The following is a 24,450-nucleotide window of genomic DNA, read 5'->3' as shown; positions in this document are numbered from 1 at the left end:
CTCTGTAAGAAGAATATGATTGAAAAACCACACATGGGTATTTTTCTTTGATATAGAGATTGTTTGCTGAGAACAGAGTGTGGGAGGAGAGTGGATTCTGGAGGGGGCACCCAAGTTCCATCCTCATCCCGCCAGGAAAGGGGTTTTCAGGAGCTGCTTCCACGTGGGCAATGGAGGAAACTGAGGCCCACCCATCTTTTACCCAGTGCCTCTGTTCCCAGGGAGCTCACACAGATTGTTCCAGGAATCTCGGGCTGAGACCACCACCAGTAGGACTGAGGTTACTGCTTTTTTACATTTTTTAAAAAAGGTTTGGGAGGGCTGCTGTTATACCATTTATAAATATATATATTTAAAGTCTCCATGTATCAGTGTAAAATTTATCAACATATCTTTCTAGAGGTTGGAGTCCTACTTGCCCAATTTGAGTGTCTGCTCTCTTGGAACCCACCTTTCAGATTTTATTTCCCTTCCCCTGTTTGCTTTACCCTGTAAACACCCTGCCTACAGCCAACAGGTGCTGACCAAGCAATTGACTGTGCAAGAGAATTCATACGATTCCTGGCATCGCACCTGTCTCTCACCTTCTCCTGCAGTGCACAGAGGATGCGCCTCTGGTGTTCCCAGAGAAACTGCGGCCTAGGATGGAGTAGTGGCAAAGGAGTTCAAGGCCACTGCGAGCAGCTGGTCTAGGATAAGAACCCTGCTCCCCCCCCCCCAATGGAAGGGATTCTAATTACCTCCTTTCTGCCCTAAGTACTACTTGGTAGGAACTGTTAAGAAAAGGTTTGGTGACAGAGAAGCTAACACTAAGAATAAAAAAAGATCTCCGATTGCATACCAGTTATTAGTACTCTCAGCTCCCTCCCCCTCACCTCCAAGCCCAAGACCAAGGCGACTTCCTGGGCCCTGGGCCCCCATCTGGAGGCTCAGGCTGTTCCCCCACCACACCCACACCAGAGGCCTCTGACTACACAGCTCCCCACCAAACTAAAGCTCCTTCCTTGCCACCTGGGCTTCCTCCAGCAAATTAAATGCTCAGTTCACCTGCGGCTTCAGAGGCCCTCCTTGTATTTGTCCACAACCCCCTCAGCCCTGCTGCCCCCACCCCCACGATGGCCCTGCACTTAGTGAGCTGGCTGGGAAGTGAAACTGGGACTCCAGGCGGTGAGGGCGGCAGCACATTCAGAGGGAAGACAGCATCCTTCCTCTTCCTCTCACTGGCACCAAAAGTCTGCATTTCGGCAGCATAAGTGCCTTTTTTAGGGCAACTTGAAAATGAATAATTCAGTGGTTCCTATTCTACTTGTGAAGTGTTAGACAAACAATTCAGACGGGGCCAGACTTGCTGGCCCCATGAAGACCGTCCCTTCCCTTCACTCTGACATCATCCGACTTGGCCATGAATCTTTAAGAACACCCTCCATCCTGTCTAATCACTAAAATACCACAAAGGAAGTTCACAATACTCAGACAGAAGGAAAAAAATAGAAAGGTTAATTGCAACATAACGTTTTCCTCATAGCCAAGCAAACAGTAAGTACATCAGGTCATCACAGTAATACAGCTCTCTTTAAAAATCCTATGTATGGAATGTCCTAGTAGCATCAGATTATTACATAGTTGAGCTTGATTCAAACCCAAGCCTTAAAAGTATCTTGCTTATGGAGCTCTACCCTTGAACTCCCAGGATCCACCTCTCGGAACCTTACTGAGTTTGTCTTGTATTAAGCCACCTAGAATACTTTTTGGAGGTAGGTGTGATGAAAAGTTTAAGTTAAAGAAACCACCTTCTTAGTTTTATTACAGAATTCATTTTGGGAGAATTCAATTCACTTACTGAACAAGCCAAACCCTCTTTCATATGCTCATGGCTGGAAATGGCAGCTGATACCATCCTGAGGCCCCTCCATTGGGAAGACATATGTAGCAGGTATCTGCCTTAGAGCTTAGCCACACTTGTGATTATCGATGTATAAAAAGTCGAGTCAATCTTTGCCTTTGAAGTGTGTTTCTATTATATTTTGTTAGATTTGGGGTTTTCTGGACAGGAAACTGGATTAGGTCACTTTTCAAATGACAGGGGAGGGTGCACTCCAGGTCTAACCCTTCTGGACTCCAGATACCCAAGTGACACATTTCTCAGTTAGTAAAGCTAAAGGATATGACGACAAGAACATCTTAGTCTATGTGTGCCACCTCTTGGGATCTACACGGCACACCTCAAGTTTGTAAAAAATATTTACCACATGCTAGGGAATAAAGAACTCATCACTAGATGATAATCCCGCTAAACAGTAGTAGCTGCTTTGAGAAGGCAGTAGAAAATTGCTGGAAAATCCTAATCACTTTAAAGAATTCACCAGTGGGAATTCACAGGTTCAGAGTATTCTGTAAAGGACTGGGTCTCCTTGGAGAGGGAGGGAAGAGGCGTGATTAATGATGTAGGGGAGACAGCATTTGGGATCTTGCTCCACCACAACTGCCTTCAGTTTTGTCTCAAATAAACTCTTATAAAAATTATAAAAATAAAAATAAAATAAGGAAGCCCTGGCTGATGTGGCTCAGTTAGTTGGAGCATCGTCTAACACATGGAAAGGCTGCAGGTTCGATTCCATGTCAGGGCGCATACCCACATACCTAGGTTGCGGGTTCGATCCCCAGTCGGGGCACATATGGAAGGCAACCAATCGATGTTCTCTCTCTCTCAAATCAGTAAGCATATCCTTGGGCGAGGATTTAAAAAAAAGTACAGAAGTATAACTTGCTCCTATGCTCGACACAGAATGTAGTAACAGTGCAATATGGTGAGAGAATTTAAAATAAATATATAGTTTCTTTAAAGGTGTCAGAGGGCTCACTGGTTCTGCACTGACAGTGAGTTTCAGTAATGAGAGGAGACAGGGCAGGGCTGGAGAATCAGCACAGTCAGAGGCAATTAAGCTTTTCGGACCACCTTCCTTAAATAGATCAGAAAGTTTCTGACAAAGATACTGTGATTTAGAAAAAGGTATCAACAATGGAGAAAAATATAAGTGAAGAGTTATATCAGTAAATGAAACCAGGCCAAAATCATCTATAAAAATAAAATGCATATCTGAAGAAAACCCCAAATCTAACAAAATATAATAGAAACACACTTCAAAGGCAAAGATTGACTCAACTTTTTAGAAGGCTCAGGTAAGGTTTTAAGCCACACTAGACTATACATGTAGCAAAACAACATTATGGAGAAATCATACTGTACTAAAAGGCACAGTAAATAATAAAGCACAGCAAGCTTGAACTTGTCTTAAATCCCAAGGCAAGAAAATTTATAAAATATGTAATATAAAAATGGAAAGACATGCAGTACACAGAAGTATAATCCTACTAGGAAACATGCTACACCGCTCAGAGAATATGACAGTTTAAGGGGTTCCAATGACATGGAATCTGAAAACCAAGCTGCCGTTGAATTTAAATGGGGGGGAATGTCTAGTGTGCTTGGTTAACACAAACAGGACAGACACTTAGAACCATCATTGTTTTTCACAGAGAAATGAGAGAGATGCTCTTTTTAAAAACAGGAGTGAGAGAAGAGGATCAGATGTTTTGGCTGTCACAAAGAGCCAAATCTACTATTTGTAGGAAATATGGTCCTATGCTCACCAAATCCAAGAGTTTCACATGAGCAAAGGAGAAGAGATGACTCATGAATTCAGCAAAGTCCTATTTTTTTGGTAAAGACATGAAAGCAATAAACTCCCATGTACCAGCAATGAATACCTAGAAAATGAAATATACTATCTATCTTATCTACAAAAGGGATATAAATATTAAACATGTGGGAATTAAAGTAACATGGTATAAATTCCAGCTACAGAAAATTGAATTACAAAATGGTAGAGGCAAAGAAAGCTAATAATAACACTTCTTATTTGCAGTTGCATTAAAGAAAAATAAATAGAAATTTATCTCCCAAGTTGACTTAAAAAACTTGGCAAATGACAAGATGCATAAAGAAAAACAGGTGACCAAAATACCAAACTATTTTTTTCTTTTTAAAACAAGTAAACAAAAAGACCCTAACAACAGTAAACTGGTTGTATAAGATATCAAAGTAAAAAACAAAGAGACCTTACCAAAAAGTATGGTACTTACTAGAATGAAAAGTTAGATCAATGGAATGAAATTCCAGACAGAAATCCAGAGTTATATGTAATTATTTATACCTGATGTCAAATGTTAAACAGTAAAGGAAGGAATCATAAATACTTTGGGGCAAACTGGATATTAACATGAAGAATAATATACGGACACATATCTTACCTTTTATGCTATAATAAATTCCAGACAGATCAAAGATACAATAAATGATAAAAAAGTAAGCAGAAAATGGATTCGGAAGGAAACATGACTTTTATTATTGAGATCATACTAAAAATGATTAATAATGAGGTGGGTGGGATCTATCATATATATATTATAATATAATTACGCATATATAATACTTATGGACAATGAAAACCTCTAAAACACATATGAAAAGAAGAGCAATTGATAAGTAAAAGTAATGATAAATGTGAGTGGGTCAAGTTCAGAACACATGTAGAATTACTACAGAGTTCCCACTGTACCCATGTTCATAGGACATGTGGAAACATACAGAGTAATAAGCAAACGGGCAAATGGTGAGTTTTATACTAACAAATATCAAGTTAAACGTATAAGGTTCCACCCAGAATGGCAGAGAGAACAGCAAAGATCACTGCAACCTACTCCTTACCTTCTGGATTTGGCACAAAAAGTCTGAGACAAATTTGTTCGCCAGGGTGGACCTGGAGTTGGCCCTGGCTTTAACCTCTGAAATTGGGTGTGTGGGTGGGGGTAGCCAGAGACCCCAGCACTCGCTGCTGTTATTGTAATAAGTTCATCCCTCTGCAAAGCAACATGCTAAGGAGCCTTAAAATAGCATCTCTTTTGCTCTAGTGATCTCTCTTTCTGAAAAATATTTTAAGGAATTATTTTTCTAAACAAAAATTCATTATGGAAAACCAAAATAACCAAAATGCCTGCAAATAAAGAATGGTTATGTAAACTCTAGTTCATCAAGAGAAGAAAATAAGGTTTTGCCATCAAAATGACAACTGAGGAGATAAGAGGTGTAAAAGCTGTATGAAATCTTGTCAAGCCAAAAGAACAAAGTATAGCACACAAAGTAGACGGTCCTGAGCACTTCCAGTGGGAACAGCAACGTGTGCACAGCTACATGGCACATGTACACACAGCCGTGTGCATCTGAAATACATATAAATGTGTGATCTTTATAATAAAACTGGTTAGGTAGTGATAACACACATCTCAGATTTTATTTTTTACTATAAAGATGGCTAATTATTTAATCAAACAACAGAGACAGCTTCAGTGGAAGGTCACTTGCATTCTTGGTAGACGCTAGCTTTCAAACAGGAGCTACACTAGACGGAATCAGAAATATGGACGATGAGGACGGCAGCTAACACTGCCTGAGCCCTGGCACAGGTACCACAGAGCACTTCATGCCTGTTAACTACCAGGAACTCATGTAGAGGCAGACATGACGGCAGAACACAAATCCAGGCCAGGCCAGGTAACTGACTTGCCTGAACATCTGCTGTCCGATGGAAAGTAGGATCAGTTAAGTCCCCAGACTTGGCCTCTGTACACTCTACCTGTTCTCCACAGGGTTTGGAGGTGTGTTTAATTAAAAAGTCAGCATTGAAGTACAAAATGCTTTAAAGATACATTCATTCATGAAGATGGCTCAAAAATGCTTTTTTTGTTTAATCCTGGTGATTGAGCTAGAGAGTGATGGGAACTGTATAACACGAGTGATTCAATACAGAGGCTCTACGGGAAGCTTCCTGCAAAGAGGTGGGTCCTGATGGCTACCGAGGCTACATCAGCTTTATCAATGTAAAGGCTACAGAAGGACTAAATAAGTTCTAATTTAATCTGATGTTTAAAATTCAGAAACAGTTTCAGTGAAAGAGCACCTCTCTCTTCTGTCCCCAGATCTCCTTCCAGAGATTTTTTTTTTTAAAATTTATAAGCAGATAGCATGCACAATTCTGAATTTTGCTTTTTTCATTTAATTACTTATGTTGAAGACATTTCCATACAGGTACATAAGGAAGGTTTGCATTCATTTTTAAAAGAGTAATAAATGAAGGCAGACTAACTTGGCAAGGGATCTCATTTTTAACCACTGCTCTGTGGAATCCCACTCAAGTTCAGGAGTCACCAACCTGTGTGATGAGGGACAGTTTACCCAATTCCATTGCTTTTGGAGTTGGGACTGGAGCTAGGAGAACTGATCATTTTAAAGTGTCCCAAGTCACATATGTGCTTAGTTCCACCCTTGGACCATATGTCCTGGCCCTCCCAGAAGACACCTGGAATACCATATATTTTCTGATCAAAACAAATGAGGGGAGTTCTACATTTCAGCATGAACCTTCTCATATAGGGGCTGGTCCAAGGTTCCCTCTCATTTAAAATAATTTATAAGTAAATGCTCATGAGACAAATAGCAGAGTAAGCATACATAGGTTTGATTTAATAACATACAGAACAGAGGCCCAGCTATAGGCTTTTACATTTAATTTTCAACCAAGTGGCTTTCCCTGACCATCCATCTAAGCCAGCAACTCTCTTCTCCTCATTCTCCCTTCCTTTAACTTGCTTTAATTTTCTTGGCAGCAGCTGACACTACTTCAACTTTTATGATATGGCAATCTGCTTGTCTGCTTCGAGACTGCCTCCAGGAGGGCAGGGACTTTGTTTTCATTCCTTCAAGGAACATTTTCTATTTCCCCTGTTCTAGGCACTGAGGATATAGTGGTGAATGAGATAAGACTCAAGGAACTTAGATTCTAATGAGTAGAGAGAGATCAGCAAATCAGCAGACAGGGTGTGTCATAAGGAAAAAATTAAGTGGGGAAAGAGCACAGAGACAGCCAGGAGGAGGCGGCCACCTGCACGGCGAGCTGAGTGCCACTGTATGGATTCCAGCTTTGATTCCTAGAGAAGAGGGAACCACTTCAGGGTTCTTTCTGTGAGGAGTGACACAGCTTACAATGTGAGGAACTCACTTTGGCTGCTGTTTTGCCAGGTTTGATAGGAAAGATGAGAAGTTGGGTTTTGTCTGGGTGAAGCTTGAGAGGTCCTAAGGACAGCTGGTGGTGAAGAGACACCTGGGCTGGAAACCCAACTGTGGGTGTCATGAGCAGAGAGAGGAATTTAAAGTTTTGATGGTGAGTGAAAGTCTTAGGAACTGAGATGAGCAAGAGCAAAGACTGGGCCGGAGGCACTGAGGCACCAGCAGGGTCCGCAACAGTGCCAAACACACGGGTAGGCACTGAGTAGATGCTTACTGAATGAATGAATGGATGTTCAAATGAACCCCTGACACGGGGCACTGCCTCCATCTTTATGAAAGCAGAACTGTCTCTTAGCTTAGACTGAAAGCACACTTATGCCTTCTGTTCATTATCAGAATCAGACACAGATTTTCTGATGTCGGTTCTTTTACTCTGGCTTACTTCAATCCATGCCATGGCATATGCTGCTCAACATAACGGGCTCTGCCTGGCTCAAACCTAAATTCCCACCTTGCTTCACACAGGTGTCTGGGTGTGGGAGGTGCAGACCCAAAGGGACAAGCAGGCGTCCTCTGTCCCCGGTAGAAGGGTTCATCTGGTACAACTGGCAGCGACCAACTGCTGCAGTGCACGTCTGGATCTGGACAGTGCATGCCCCTGCCCAGCCCCGACTGTTTCCTATCCGGAAGAGGTGGGTTTTATGAAAACCACACAAGTAAACTATTATGAAAAGCCTATGTAATGTGGTGAGCACTGTACAAGGGCGAGGGCAAAGGGTTAGGAGGGTCCAGCCTTGGCTGACAAGATGCTGCTGACCTAATGTGGATGCTTAAGCTTTCTTGTGCCATGGTCCCCTCCAGGTGTCTGTGACGAATATGGACCTCTTCCTAGAAGAACGTTTTAAATACATAACGGAAACAATTATTCTGAAGTGTGGGTATTATACTAAAAATCCTGAATTTGTTATATAGGAACACAAGTTCTTTAATGATGCAATAAGTAACAAATCTAGTGATGGGTCTAAGAACTAAACTGACATTTTGAAGTAGTAATATACACAGTAATTGAGTATTTGCAACAATTATAATAATGTGATGTGAAATTATTTGTGAATTCCACTTGCAACAGAATCACAGGTCTGTTCTTATTTGGATTTGTTGACTTCATTTGCAAAAGAAGAAAATGCTGTATCACAGCCAGACTTTAGTAAAAATAAAGATGTCTGTTTTCCAGGTTCAAATTCATGACTCCTCCTGAATTCTCTCCTGGAACGGGAGAGCTTGAGCCCCCTCACACGCACGCGGTGGCTTGTGCCGGTAAGTGTGAGTGTAGGAATGGGGCAGGGAGGGGATGGTGAAAAAGGTTGTTAACTATGAACTGGGATATAAGGCGATAGGGAACTTGGGAAAAGCCCACAGATCCATGGGGGTAGTTAGATTTGGTATAAAATGAAGTTATGAAGACAGAGCTGCATCATGAAGTGCCTTGTGCACTATGCCATGATCTTTCAACGGAAGTAAAAAAGAGTCATGGAAAGATTTTAAGGAGGACAGATTTTAAGCGAATCAGATTTATATTTTGGAAAGATGTTTTTAGCAGACTTGGAGGTGGGTTAGTCCAGGGAGAAACTGGCAGCAGGGAGATCTGTCGGAAAGATGCTGAAGCATCCAGCATAAGAGATGAAAAGAGCCAAATTACAGTAGTGGCAGTGGAGACAAAGTGTGGGATGCAGAAATGTCTCAAGGAGCCGGAATTAATATGGATTAGAAAGGAGAGGTAATAAGAGTCAGAAAAGACCCTCTGTCTCTGGAACAAAGGAGGACCACATATGCCTGCGGGAGGGAAGAAACTGAAGGAGAACTGTCTGCAGGCAAGAAGGAAGTTATGAAGAGTAATGAGTTCACTTGGGTTTGAGATGCCTGTGGTAGAATTGTCTAATAAGATGAAAATACGGAGCTTTCTCTGTAAGGGTACTAAATGTTTTCTTATTGCTTTGTAAGGGCTCTTTATATATGTAAACTCTTTCTCTGTTATATACAATGCAAATATTTTTTGCCAGTTCATCCATCACTGGAAAGCTGTGACTTTCCCTTTGTGACTTCTACCTTATCGTCTTGCTTAGAAAAATTTTCCTACCCCCACATTATGTAAGTGCCCATCTAACATTTCCCTAGTGCTTTTATGGTTTTGTTTTTTACATTTAAATTGTTTTTTACATTACAAAACATTCAGACTTTAAGATGCTTATTATTATTGTGGCACCACTTACTGAAGACTCTATCCTTCTCTCATTTATTTAAACTTAAGCAATTTTTATATATACTTTATCTAAACTTTTCCTCCTTAATAAAAAAACAAACAAAAACAGAAAGCTACCGGAGGGAAAAAACCAATCAACCATATGTCCACACCCAGAACTAACCACTTAACACAACCAGTCCATTTGCCATTATCAATAACAGATCCTAGATTTCTAACTATATTTGGGCATTTCATGGAAAATGGAGTATCTAGTAATCTTATATTCTGTGAATCCTATAAACTGTACAGCTTTTTAAAGGGAGAAATGCATCAGTGTGAAAATAGTCAAGCAAAAAGATAAATGAAAAGGTAAAAATATTTGCTATTCAATCAAATTTCAAGAACATGCTCTGCCTTTGTGCTCCGGGCTCTTTTGATAACATTCCAAACAGTACATAATTTAATTTTTTTCTCCCAACTCCGTTAGGTTTACCTTTAGAAAAGTTAGAGGGCACACATGCAGCCATTTGGGGGTTAATTCTCACTGATGTTGAATGCCTGGAGTCTTTGCTCTGTTCATCAGAGCATTAAATCTGAAAACTCAGGAGAGCAATGCAGGCGGGCTGCAAGAGTGATGCTATAAAGTTCTGCATTAAAAATTCATATTGCAGGCTTGCCTCAGAACTTGGCTCTGGCTGGAAGGAGAGCTTGAGGGGAAATATGAGACACCCCACTGTCTTTCTGGCAACTGGAGACATTCCTCAACAAACAGCACCTTAGGAAGAGAATGAAAGGCCAAACAAGCCGTGAAGGAAATCAATGAGTTCAATTAGCTAGCTCTCTCTTGCTTTCCTACAGCAAACTTTTCATTCTTAAGGCTGGTTCAAAAGTTTTTTTTATAATATCCCAGAACAAGAGCCCTAGCCATCCTTGCTGGTGCCCAGATGTTTGGCACCTCTCTTAATTTGTTTTACACCAGCCCAGAGAGCCCCAAATTCTCCCAGCCAGATGGAGCCAGATCTCTCCTGAACTATACAAGTCACCCCGATGGAGGGGACCACACACTGAACAACTTGTCTCGCTTTAGAAAATGGGTCCTGCACACATGTGGCATTTGGATTTCAGAAGACAGTTACTCTGTGGTTATTAACCTCCAGCGTTGATTCATTTATTAAGGCATTAACAACTCCACAATGGTTTGTCCTCTGAACCTTTTGCCCCAGTGTTAGCAGCACTCAAATGGTAACCAGTTAAGATTTGTATACTCAGAGTCCCTGGGAAGATGGTGAGACACCTTGACTCCATCAGCTGCAGTGTGCTGTGATGCAGATGGACTGATTTTCACAAATTCAACATGGAAAACAATGGGACTCTTTAGGGTTGAAATAGAACTTATACTGGGGCAAGTACACCAACATTTTTTAAATGGGCCAGGTAGGATGCCAAGTGCCTTGCAGACAACAGCAGCAATGAAGGCCCCACTGAGGGCATGTGTGCAGATCCTGTGCCAGGCACTCGTCATCAGGCGAGAGTTTGATGATGCCACAAGGGAAGCCCCTAAAGATGCCACAGCCACTGGCAGAATATAAACACAAAGAGACAGAGCAAGTGTGAAGCTTCCTAGTTTAAACCCTGTAAGGCAAGGACAGCAGGGTAACAATAAATCAGGCCCCAAACAACAAGAAAATCCATGGATAACCCTCTTACTATACACCTATTTGATGGAACACTATGCAGCATGGTGCTCAGTTTCTGAAGAATAGTCCATGACACCAAAGAAATATTTACACGTCAATAAAAAAAACAGAAATGAAAATTACCTATCAGTTTGATGTCCCTTGTGGGGGAAAAAAATAAGAACAAAAATCACTGTATACAAAAAAAACAGTGGGAAAAAATATGCCAAAATGTTAACAACAGTTATCTCTGTGATGTGATAATGAGTGATGATCTGTTTTAAAAAATACTTTAGAATCTTCTAAATTTTGTATAATAAACATATTTTAAATTAAAAATAATAAATGTCACGTAGAAGCAATTGGTCTTCATTGATTTGAGGGATTCCATGGCAAGGATAGTTTCTCACTTCTGCCAGCCTTCCTGCCTTCCTTCAAAAGGGCACGACTGGTCAGTATGTGTCCTTTGCCAGTTTGGAAGCAAAGGAGAAGATGTGTTTCGCCAAGATGACCCGCATGGTACAGCCCTCAGCAGCAGCTAGGTCCCTGTGGCGAGTCAGAAAAGCATGGCTTTTGAAGGAATTTCACTGGGGGCAGATAGTGGCATGGACATTCCAGGCTGGGCCTCCATCATAATTCTTTCTTAAAGCACTTTTTTATTTTTATTTTTTAAAATCCTCACCCAAGGATATTTTTCCCATTGTTTTTCAGAGAGAGTCGGGGGGTAGGGAGAAACATTGATGTGAGAGACACATCATCGACTGGCTGTCTCCTGCATCCACCCCGACCAGCGCTGGGGATCATCAAGCCTGCAACCGAGGTACATGCCCTTGGCCAGAATTGTACCTGGGACCCTTCAGTCCGCTGGCTGACTCTCTAACCACTGAGCCAGACCGGCTAGGGCTTAAAGCACTTTAAAGGTTCAGATGGCTCCTGTTTTCTTCTTAGAAGACAACAGCTTCCTTAGTTTGCCCTTCTAGAGAGCATACAGCCCCACTGGTCATTCACCTCTGCTGTACCCCTGATCCACCTGTCTTCACAGTGAAGGCTCACGCTGATTTATTAAGTCAACAAAAGTAGATAATGCACCAGCAACCATGCTAATGCGCATGTGGTACACAGGGAATAAGACAAGGGTCCTTCTCTGAGGAAGTTCAGCCGGCATTTGTCAACACTATGCAGCTGGCAGGAACGCTCCCATCCTCTTACTAGATCCCCACAGTCTGGGCAGCAGGAAGGCACACATTATAACGCCCGCTTTACAGCTCACTACATGCGCTGTGATCTACGAATTGATGTTTTCTCCCAACAGCCCCCTTATCCATTTCCTTTTGCTTCAAACTATGAGTTCCCCAAGATTTACCTTTATAGTGAATCAGAAAAACTTTGAGGATTTCTAAAAAAAAGAAAAGAAAAAACAAGAAAATTTTTTTTTTTTTTTTATAAAACCATGCCAAACCCAGGTGGCACCCCATGAATAAAGTTTTTCTCTACAATACCCTCTTCAAGGATGCTGGGTATGACTTACCTCTACATCCATAAACATGTTTATCTATGCCTACACATCCAGGACAGCTACATGCACACACATATGCATGTGGTTTTGTGCACAGAGCCTGTGTGCACAAAATGCGTCTGTGTGCATATCACATCTATTAGCCTGCCCCCTTTACTCCGTAGTTCTAGCACTATTTCAATGTGGGCCTTTAGTAAGATTAGCTGAGGGAGGAGTAAAGCTTGCTGATTCTCACTGATGCCATGTAATTTCCAGACCTGTGCAGAGTCCACGGAACAGGTGAAGAATCCTTGGCACTCAGAGGGATTTCTACCTGGATTTGAAAATATAAAGCCACCCCCCTCTATTTGCACAACCCCCTGGACTGGAGAAAACTCCAGATCAGGGCTGCACTGCTTGGAGAAAACAAAACAGCTGCCTTTGGTGCAAAAGTCAAGGAAAGCCCTTTAGGGCTCACCTGGGCATTGGATTTTAGGTGTGAAGCATAGTACTTTTATAGGGAAAAATCCCAGGAATTTTACAAAATGCACACACTCTTTTGGCGATAAGATATAGAAGAAAAAGCCATCAGTGTTCCCTTCAATCTGCTTTAGTTCTTCTAAGGTTTAAGGGACAGTAGGTTCTTTATTCAAGCCTATGCCCTGGAAACCATAAAAGTAGCTGCTTCACTATTTTTAGGGAAATTAATCTAGCCAAGATAATTACAGCAACCCATACTGGAAATTGATGACTAATCAAAAGGACAGGAAATAGAAAATTTTACATTCTTAAAGGTACAGCAGAGACTCCACTTGAGGATAGTGAAGTTGGTCTTTTCAAATTCAATTGGGGGAAGCAAAATTGGTCTAATAAGATCCAAATAGCATGTAAGTCTAAGGCTACGTCACCTGGGCTCTATTGGGCCCGGTTACCTGAGTCTTGCATATGGAGCTGTAAAAAGATAAATAAAAATCAGTTTGCTAAGGTAGATCAAATGGGGCATGTGGGAGAGGGACAGAGACCTGAAACCCTTCAGGGAGCCTGTCACACAGGCAGCACTGCTCTCTTAAGGAGGTAGCACCACAAAGGGTCTTCACAGGCCTCCATGGTAGTGAGCCAACAGCACTGCATTTCGCTTCCAAAGGACTAGATCTGGGGCCTGACTGTGTGTCCTGGGACTGCTTCCTCATCCATGCAGTTAGCACAATAAAAGCTTTCTCAGTGATTGCTGGAAAGAGTAAACAAGATACCATGTAAGAAGCCACTGTGAAATAGTCCAGAGTGATCTGTATGCACAGAGGGACCTACCCCACCACCATTCTAGGACATATTGGCGGCATTTCCCACCTGGTAGTCCTGTATCGAGCTGTTGGTTTTGTCACCTTTTCAAATTGCATTTCAGGTCCTCCAGGCCCTACTGATGGGCATGAATTCCCTATCTCTACAATGTGGGGCATAGGCTCCCCAAAACAATTTCAGTAAAGCCGTAAGCCAAGTGCAAGTGGGAAAGTTTTCTGCTTTTTCAGAGCATACCGCATATTGTGATAAAATGTTGGTTATATACTTGAAATAAAGAAAACACTATAAAATTAACCAAAGTGAAGTTCCTCCTAAGTGTCTCTTTTGTAAATATATGTACATACAACGTAGCTCTTTTTAAAAAGCATATAGGCAAGGAATACAACATGAGTAACCTTAAGAAATATGAATTTTACTGGCAAGAAAGGTTTGGGAGGTGCAAATTCTCCTGAGACTAACATTAACTATAAAAAAAATGTAGTATTTCAGTGCAATTCAATATTTTCTTTCATCAGAGGCTCAAAGCCTCAGCCCACAAGTTAAGAGGAACGTAATAAGCTGGCTGTATGTGTTACAACTGAAGCTCCTTTTGTAACCAGGATTCTGGGGGACAGAGCAAAGAGGTGGCCGTGGACTTGAGCTAAAATGGGAATTCCTGCACTTTTGCTCAGAAGGCTAGTATCTTGGCTGGGAGAGCTGCATGCCTCCTGCAGCCTGCAGCAGCAACCTAAATCTAAGCAGCAAACAGCTGCGAAAGATGGGCGCAGGGATGAGGTTCTGAGTGATGGGGCCAGGCCTCTCTCCGGGGCTGCTGCTGCCTGCCGAGAGCAGCCTGTCTACCTCCAAGTCCACCCAGGAACCACTCCACACCACTCTGCTTTGCTAGAATCTCCAAGTTAAAGTCATTAGATGCTAAGTCTCCATTTGCTAAGAGAAGGAGGTACTTTTTTAACTAAAAAAAAAAAAGGCAGAGAAATAATTCATTTATTTAACCCAGAAATGGTTATAATCTGAAACCCTGCAATCCCATTACACAACAACTGTTTTGGCAAACGCCGCTATGTTCCAACAAATATTAAACTGTGCTTGCCATTTGTCTAAGGAATCTTGCATTAATAAACATGAAGAAGAACACTTTTACCTCCCACTCTCAATGACAGGACCAAACAAAGACCAGCTGTATTCATCAATGGGTCCTTGTTCTGCACATAAAGGCTAATTACATTTTGCTTCAAGCCTACACATGGAAAACTTTACTGCTGCCATCGCCGTCACAGTCAGTCCGTGCTGTCCCAGCTGAAGCAGGGTGATGACTTGTACACAATAAACAGGGGTCTTGGAACAGCCCTGGTGCCTTCGACCTGCATGCTTCTTTACAAAATGGGGGTGAGGGATGGTCACCCCAGTGACATCTCCCAGCAACAGAGAGGAAGAGGTAACACATGCTCTTTGAATCTCATGGGGGAGATGACGCCAGCAAGGTCAGTCTTCTCCAGGGCCTGCTAATTTCAGTAAAGCACCCCAAGCCCTGCTGTGAGACTGCCAGGAATAGCTTCTGCTGACAGTGCTGTCACTGTGTGCTAGTGCTGCACACACACCTTCTCATTACTCTTCACAACCATTCCATGCCTTGACTACTATTTTGCCCATTGTACAGGCGAGAAAAGTGAGATGTAGAGGTTAATGAGCTTATCCGAGGTCACATGGAGAGTGCATAGTGGACCTGTGCGAACCACTCCCAGGTCAGTGTTCTCTAAAGCCCACGTTCCCCTACGCTTCCCCAACCCCTTTCCTATGTTTCCAGTCAACAAATATATAAGAATTCCTCCTTTTGAAGAGAGACAATAAATTGTTTTGAAATGTTTTAAGACCATTTGTGAAAAGATTTGCCCCTGGAGGGCTTATATACATATGTATTAATGGAGAGCTGTCTAGTCTAATAAAATATATGTAGGTTGGGGCTGAAGCAGATGGTAGAGTGGCAAACCTTTCCCAGAAAATAGAAGGGGAGAGGAATGTGGAGGGAGAAGCTTCATGTGAGATCTCTAAGACTGAAGCAATTGCCTCCAAAGTTAAAAGAAAGTAGCAATTATTATCTCAGTCCATTCTCTACATTTTTTGTGGATTACTTACTCTGGGAACCATTTACAATAAGTGTTTGGCCCTAGGCTGCCTTTTGTTAGTAGTCATCCATCTCTGATTTGGGAAATGCCTGATCCCTGTCTGAGCCTGAGTCCAGCCCCTCGGCTCTCACTGTGTCCACCTTGACCCTACAGAGAAGCCATTCGGGACTTCTGGCTGGTCCTCCAGAAGAGCAGCCTTGCTGGCCTGTTTTCACAAACAGCCTCTAGGAACTGCGTCCTTTGGCCTCCAGGAACTCCTTACCTTGACTTATCTTTCAACTTCAAATCATACATCACTCCCTTCAGGAAGGCTTTCTAGACAATTCTTTCCTTTTGCACCAGCTGGGTGGGGTCCTGTGTTGGACACCTGCCATTCCCATGTCCAGCTCTAGTCCCCCCACCTCCTGGGGGCTGCCCTCAGGCTTCTAGTTTGCCACGGGGAATCCTGGCAGGGAAAGGGAGGAGGGTAAGGCCAGGGAGTTACTGGTGCTGCTCGAGATTTCTCAACCCTCCCATCAGCTCCTTTCAAGGTGGTCTCTTCAAACCTGGGCATGGTAGACTCTGGCCAGTGCTCCCTAGGGATGCTGCATTCCCTTTGTGGTCCCCCTCCTCCTGGCCCATGCCACAGCAAACAGTCCAAACGTTAAACTCTCTCTGCTTACCCTAGTTGGAGTGTGCTATCTGTCTTCTGCAGAGACCCTAACTGGCACAGGTGCCCCTCATAACTAATGTCCCCTCTATTACAGCAGTGATCACACTAGATTGCAATGGTTTTTCTCTCCCCTGAGCCTTTTATCCCAGGCCTTCCCAAGCCCAGCATAGTCTAGGCACAAAGGAAGCCTCCAGGAGTGTCTGCTGGATTAATGAGTGGACCTGTTATCTTTGAGTCAAACATATCGTTTACCTGTCAGGCTTGTTCTCTCCAAGAGCACATGTGCATACCACACCCTGCCTCCCTACTCATCACTGGAGAAGACGAGAGAATGTCCTGCTATGATCGCAGGAGGGGATACACGCCAGGAGTGCCCATGCCCCTGTCAGCAGTTTGTGACAACAGTCAGTCCCAAAGCAAAGCATTTTCACGATGAGCAATCGACCCCCATATTTTTTGATTCCATTTTCTGGTTCTGGTTGAGAGAAATGAATCAGCCTCCAGCACTAGCCTTGCCTACACTGAGGCCAGAAGAGGATGGGGGATGTGGCTAAGATGTCCCTTCCTCTCTCGTTCTGTCTCCCAGTCACTTCCCCAGCCACCATGTTCCCTACCTAGAGATGAAAACCTGGGAGTAGAGGAAAATTTAAGTCCTTACTGGACGGCTGGTTCTCTGTTGCTTCCTCAGTCCCTAAAACAAACCAACTGGATGGACACAAATTTTCTATGTGTCATTTTAGAAGCCCAGTAAGAAAAAAAATGAATCTAAACCAGGGACAGTATTTAGCCACCATATGACAAATGGCATTCTTTGCTGTCTATTCTGAACAGCTTCAGTATAGAAGGTGAACCTTGTCATCACGTTGTTTCTTTCCTCCAAGTAGGTGCATGTCCATGGCTGACAGCACAGCAGAAGACACCACCTTCTGGAAGTTGAACTTTTTCTTAAAAATTGAGTTTTAGAGAGAGAGAGAGAGAGGAAGGGGGAGGGGGAGAGAAGCATCGATGTGCGAGGGAAACATTGGTCAGCTGCCTCCTGCACATCCCCTACCGGGGATCAAGCCCGAAAGCCCAGCATATGCTCTAACTGGGAATCAAACCAGCAACCCTTCAGTCCACAGGATGACGGCCAACCAACTGAGCCACACTGGCCAGGGCTGGAAGTTGAACTTCTATAACACTCTCAAAGCAGTGCTTTTCAAATGGTTTATGACTGAGATCCACAGGAATAACTATATTTTACACTGTGATCCTGGGAGGAGGGTGGCACTATCTAGCTTTCTCCCTCCTCCCCAGTGAGGCCTATGTGAGTGAGCACAGCAGAACTTTCTTCCTGGAATAGGCCATCTGAGAGACACAGCCAGGGGCACACGGGTTTTTGTGGGAGATGGGAAGAGGCTCCCAGAATAGGAAAAGATGGTTCAAACTCAAGCTTGGCGTTGCCTGTCTGGACTTTAGTAGAGGAGGCCATGGCTAGGGACAATCTCTGTGGCTTCTACACCTTCCTTGATTTATGTCAAACTTATTTCTTCTGTTCTGGTGTTCTACCTGGGGGGGTGGATGTCAAGAAGGGATCCTATGGCAGATCACTGATTTCCTTCTCATGGAGCCTTGTGTGATACACCTGCTCAAATATGCACACTTACTATATGTACGCATCTACATAGGGACACCCAGTGTTTTAAGGTGTGACCTGAACTATTAAACCTGTGTGGGAATGAAAGACTCGGCACAGGTAAAAGGTGATGCAATTTGTACAGACCAAGCAAGTTCCACAAAATGTCCCATCTATCCCATCTTCTATAAGCTAACTCTTTTCCGAAATTTTTTAGAAAAAGGCAGTGTTAACTGGGCTTCACAAAACTTATGGAAAAAAGTTTCAGGTGGAAGAACTGTTCTGAGAGCACCAGAGCTTGGGTATTAAACTGACACAAGCTACTCATGGGAGTGACACTGCCTTCCTGACATCAGTTCAGAGTCCAAGCACCTTCTAAACCCCATACCGCTTTGCAAAGCCGACAGACAGAAAGGGGAAGAGGGCAGGTCCTTTATGGATTGGCAAAATCAGGTGAGGCCTGACCAAGCGCACGCAGATGGAGGAAGCCAGAGAGAGACTTACTTGGCAGTAATTTCTTCATCATATTTGGTTTTCAGGTCAAATAATTCTGTTCGAGTTTTTTCCAGGGCTGAAAGGCAGAGGACATAAAACCATAATATAAGACACTAATATTTAAATTAAATTTAAAAAGGAAGAGCATACAAGGAATTCATTCTCATTTGAAAAGAGTCAAAAGTTACAAAAGTATATAGAGTGGAACAGAAAATCCCCCTTCCCTTCCACCTCATCTCATCCCATGCACCTCCTCAGAGATCACCACTGTTTATAGTTTAGTTTTTAGATTTCCTTCCTTTAAATATATTTTGTTATTTAAAAATATTTCCATGTATCATTGCACATGTATCTATATATTTTTCATCCCCCATAAATAGGAAGATACAAATATTCTATGACCTTCCTTTTCCCTTAGCAGAATGGCACGGCACTCTCTCCGCGTCAGGACACAGGCGACATCAGTAACAATCGGCTTTGGTACAGAGCCTGCCTGCCACGGTCAGGCACTTCAGCGTGCCTAGAAGGGGAGAGGCTTCGACATTCCAACTGCAGATCAATACTACTGGCTGGCCCCCAAGGGGCAAGTTACATTCCCATTAATACTATGAGTGTGCCTATTTTCCTATACTCTCACCAACACTGAAGATTATCAATTAAAAGTTTGTTTGAGAGTCTGATAGGCAAAATAATTTTTTACTGATTTAATTAGCATCTCCCAGACTATTTTTCAGGTGTGTGTCAGTCACGTGCATCTCTTCTGCAAGCTGCCTGTTCACACCCTTACCCCACTATTCTGCAGACTGTTCATCTATTTTTACTGGTTTCTAGGAGGTCTTTATATATTTTGATTATTATTCATTTGTTAAGTTTGTTGTGATTATTTTCCACATTTATATGGAATTAATATTAAATTAAATATATAGCGTGGTTTCCCTTTCAGAACAAAAATAAAAAGGAAAAAAGGAATAAAATATTTAGCATAACCTTTCTTGCTGTCTTTTAAATGTCTGTTATTACTGTTCTCCTTAACTTCACTAAGGGTAGAAATAAGTTTTTCTTTTCCTAATATTGTTCCAAATGAAATGTCAGTCCTTGATGGTTTGGTGATTTAGATGAGTTTGTTGGAAAAAGAGCAGAAAGAAAGAATGGCTTGTGGAAGGGATGAAAATGTAATTCAGTTCCTCCCACCTTGACATTAACAACTCAGTGTGGGTGACTAATGGAAGTCAAGGCAGAGAAGCTGGGGGCTCTACGAGGCATTCTGGAATGTGGGCGCCCTTCTCTCCACCAGGCTCACCATGGCACGGCAACAGGTATCAGAGGGGGCCTGGGGGTACCTGGAGATGGACCAAATGTCCCCCATTTCAGTCCTGCCTGCATCAACCCAACAAGGATGAAGAATATCACACCTGTTTGCAGAGTCTGGACTTTATGTTCTGCTTCCTCCAGCTTTGAGGTGGTGGACATCTGTGTCTCTTGCAGCTTTCTGAAAAGGAAGAGAAGACAGCCAAACTGGTCATGTTTAGCAACATACACATCTTGTGTGTTCTGGAGCTATGACAATCAGCTATCTTCGCCATATCACACACAGCCAGGGACAGGTACAAGATCAGGTATCACTCGTAACACCATGAGCACCGTGGAGCCCACTTACACCCCCCAACTTTGTGCCCACATGTTACTTAAAGTGAAATGTGCATCCTGTGGGACTTGACGGTTGGTAATTGATGTGGAAGGTTATCCCAAATGTAATTTGCTTATGAAATGCTAGATATGAAAAAAAATCATCATCATGCACTCATTGTTTTCTGAAGTTAGCCCAAGAAGAATGATACATTTACATTTTGCTGACACAATGAAGGAATTTGCTGGAATAAAGGATGTACTAAATAGATGTGACAGCTGTTCCATTTCTGTTATAATGGAATGTGAATGCAACCGCAATACCTAATGGGAAATTCTGAATGTTTTAAATGACATTCCACATATTTATATTTCCCATGCTCTCCAAATGAATTCCCTGGTCAATAAATAGCATTCCTTCCTTCTAATCTGCAGAAAATTCTCCAAAAATAAGTTTATTATTTTTACATTATATGAATATAACACATGCTCTCATAATAATAAATCTGGGAATACAGAAAAGTAGAAATAACAGTTAAAAAAATCAACCAAATTTCCATCACCTATGGAAATGGATTGCTCACATTTCCACATACTTCAATTATAAAATTAATATATGCCCTGAAGTAAAAAAACAAAAACAAAACACAAATATTATGAGCATGAAAGCTAAAACGTCCTTTCCTTTCCTTGGTTCTCTTTCTTCTTCAGATAGAGTTCTTTATAACCTTCTAAATTTAAAAAAAGTTTTAAATTTTAGGTAATCATATTTAGATAATTTTCCTTTTATGCTTACAGAGATCTCCCCACTCCAAAATGATTAAAAACAAAATACTGCCTAAGTTTTCTTTCACTATGTATATGATTTAATCATTAATATTTAAATCCTAGCTCCTTTTCAATTTTTTCGTGTAAAGAATGAGGTAAAGACTTAGCTTTGTCCTTCACCCCCAGTGGTCAGTCATTCACATCTTTTAATAGGATAAATCCTTTTACCTAATTTGAAAAGTCAACTTGAAAAATATTAAATTGCCTATACATTTTTGTAATGTATAAGTTTGTGCTATGCAGATGGAATCACACTGTATATAATAGTTTATCATTCATTTTTCACTTTATATTATGCTAGATACATTTCTGATGTTATTGCAAATTCTACATAACTATTATTTTAATGGCTGCATAATGTTCTAGTTAGGGATGGCCCATCTTTTACTGACCCGTATTTCGTTGGCAAGCATTTCAATTGCTTACATTCCTCCTCCACCCATTATCAATAACATGCTGAGCAATCTCTTTGGGCATAAAGTGCTTTCCTGGGAGGCATTAAGAATTCACTCATCTTTGAGAGCCCTGACTTCTTTTCTCCCAACAGTGTGGGTGCAGCATCCCTGTGCAGAGTTGGGTTTGGCCGTGGTCCTGGAGTGAGGACTTCGGTGAAGCCACGTCTGAGCACAGGGAGGCCAGGGCTGCAGTGGCGGATCAGGCCCTGGTCCCACCTCAGGTCGACTAGGTAGTACAGCAGCTAATCTGAGGCCCAGTTTCTCCATCTGCAAAATGACCCGTCCACTCTGCAGCTCTGTTCTGGACCCGGAAATACATTCCAAAAGGGCCTGGCAGGTACAAAGCAGGCACCAGGTGAGTGGAGTGGGCATTCTTCCTTTTTCCTAAATGACGCCTGCTTAATAGTGCTCCAGAGAGTCCTGGGTGATACTTGATCTTCACGGAGCCCGCCGTATGGAAGTGCAAGTAGCTGCACTCAAAGTCAACTGGACACAACATCAGGCCTCGCTTCTCACTTGAAACCACACCTTTAGTGCCTCTTGCTAATGTATACACACATTTCTTCATGATAGGTCTAAAATATAAAATCTGTATTTCACCAGAGTTCTAAAAACCCAACTTATGTCATATTACAGTATTTACAAGAAATCCAACTTTCGTTAAACCATCACAATAGTGAAAAACCAGCTCACTGTTTGTGGAAAAGTTTTGGGTGAAGTGGGCCACCTGAGATCTAAAACACACAGCAGTTGGATGGTTCATTAACATATTTAACTGACATCAGCTCCTTGATATATGAAGCACCATGAGGTAATGAAAAGATGTACAATCGTCATGTGCCAACCACACACACTTCACGCTGAATGTCTGGACCTGCATGGTCTAGACAGGCCCACTCTGGCCCACTGACTGACGCTGTCCCCCAGTGGGGAAAGACTGATACATTTCACTCGAGGGAGTCCTACCCATTACAGAATAAGGGACACCTTTACTTTTCAAACAAAATTTTGCCTAGAGCTCCCAGGATTTTGGTTTATAACCTGGGCATACGTCACAGGCACATTTAAAAAACTATCTTGTCATGTGGAGTTTAGAGGTAAAACATTATATCAGTACATGCAAACCCCAACACATGCTCACCTCTCCTTTTCTGCAAAATCATTTTGTAACTTTTGTTCCTTTTCCAGAGCTATAGTCTCAGCTTGGTTCTTCAGAGTCTGCTCATATTCTCGGATTTTCTCTTTAAGTGCTTTTATCGTAACCTCTGCAGGAAGGAAAAAAACTACAGTAAGAGACGCACAGTCCGTGTGGCTATATATATGGGCTTTCGTAACTGAGTAGAATCGGTGTGTTTTAAACTTTAGCTCTTCAACTCTGACACAAAATCAATGGTTACGGGTCCCTTCAGAGACCTTTTACTCCCTAAATGTTAAATTGAACTTTAAACGTTTAGGTTGAGGAGGATCAATGGATTTTGCTGGGAAGAAGAGCTATAGTTTCTCTAATACAACTTAAAAAAAGGAGGGGGGATCAATGGTAAAATATAACATCTTATTGATGAGTCTTAAATTAGTCCTCTACTGAGGGAAATTAATAAAGTTTTAGTGTGGGTTTAAGTACTTTCTTACAAAGAAAACAGTTCATAATTGTGAACATTTTGGAAGATGCTGTCTTAGCCAAAGTCACGTACGCCTACAGGTCTCCGTGGCTGTGGGCACACCTTTGCTGTCACAGTGATGGAACATGCAGTGTGCTAAGTGGATACAATGTGCATCTCTTGGCTGGAAGGGACCCACCCTGCAGCTAGGGTGCAGAAAATACCCTCCACCCAGGTGGGAGTCTGATGGACTAAAGCTATGTGTGCAGAGAAGACAAACAAGGCCCAGGGGAGCTGCACTTGAGGGAGGGTGAGGGTTAAGGGTGTGGGCAGTGGTGCTGTGCAAAGAAGGAGCCCTGAAGTGCCAGGCTCAGGACATGGGGGCCCTTGGGAGAGCAGGCTGTGTCTATAAAGATCAGGCCACACCACCAGTTACCCCAAATGGGAACACTAAAGCAGACGAAGTGAATGGGGCAGTGTCCTAACTCTGACCCATGCTGGCTCCAGGGCAGGACCACTCCACATGCTCCCTCCCACAGATCCCCCCACTCCACCCTGCATGCTGGACAGTCCCTGGCAGAGCGCTGTGGTCCCAACTCCAAGGAGACTGGAGCTCTTGGGGAACTACACCTGCTGTGCATGAATCCATCTCTTAGAAGGCAAAGCTGAGGTTCTTTGTGGCCCCAGCACCTGGCACAGGCGGGTGCTCTGGAAATGGCTGATGCACAAATGAATGAAGGAGCCAAGGTTGGGCTGACAGGTTGAGAACCAGGCAGGGCTAGTGACAATGGGGCTCCAGGGTCATTGGAGAGTGCCACCTGCCAGATCTTTGCCCAAGTGAGAGCTTGGATTGGTGGCTCTTGTTCCTTCAGGCTGATACTCACGTTCACCTGTGCTGCCTGAGCAGCACAGACATGCTGGGCAAGGCAGGAGCACATCGGCTGGGCATTTAGTATTTATGTTGCTTAGTGGATAAAAGCTAAAGGCTCTTTTGTTAAAAGAAGAAATTGGTCCTTTTTATTAAGTGGAACTCAGAAGGTTCTCCTTACAGGAAGAGAGAGGGAATTAAAACTCATGACCCTGTCAGGGCATTTGAAAGAATGGGGGGCTTTCTGCCTTTTGGACTAGTAATTCTGGGCCTGAAAGAAATGCTCTGTGAGCACAATGGTTAGCGGTGCACGTCACTGTCAAGCCACACTGCCAGAACTAAAGTTGGGCATAAG

General features: G+C 42.6%; 1 protein-coding gene across 5 annotated transcripts in view; it reads right to left on the bottom strand.

Annotated features, from left to right (window-relative positions):
• CUX1 (cut like homeobox 1) overlaps positions 1-24,450 on the bottom strand; it is a 336,917-nt gene that overhangs the window by 106,194 nt on the left and 206,273 nt on the right. For all 5 annotated transcript variants that reach the window (XM_087815583.1, XM_087815584.1, XM_087815586.1 and 2 more), the window contains exons 6-8: positions 22,771-22,894; positions 20,133-20,209; positions 18,730-18,796 (exon numbers count right to left, since the gene is read on the bottom strand). In XM_087815583.1, coding sequence (XP_087671709.1) covers positions 18,730-18,796; positions 20,133-20,209; positions 22,771-22,894 — 268 coding nt within the window. The remainder of the gene's footprint in view (positions 1-18,729; positions 18,797-20,132; positions 20,210-22,770; positions 22,895-24,450) is intronic.

This window comes from Miniopterus natalensis, chromosome 3 (assembly GCF_054644295.1).
Source record: "Miniopterus natalensis isolate mMinNat1 chromosome 3, mMinNat1.hap1, whole genome shotgun sequence".
Classification (NCBI taxonomy): domain Eukaryota; kingdom Metazoa; phylum Chordata; class Mammalia; order Chiroptera; family Miniopteridae; genus Miniopterus; species Miniopterus natalensis.
The sequence above is the reverse complement of the archived record's forward strand: the minus strand, read 5'-3'. Positions and strand labels throughout refer to the sequence as shown.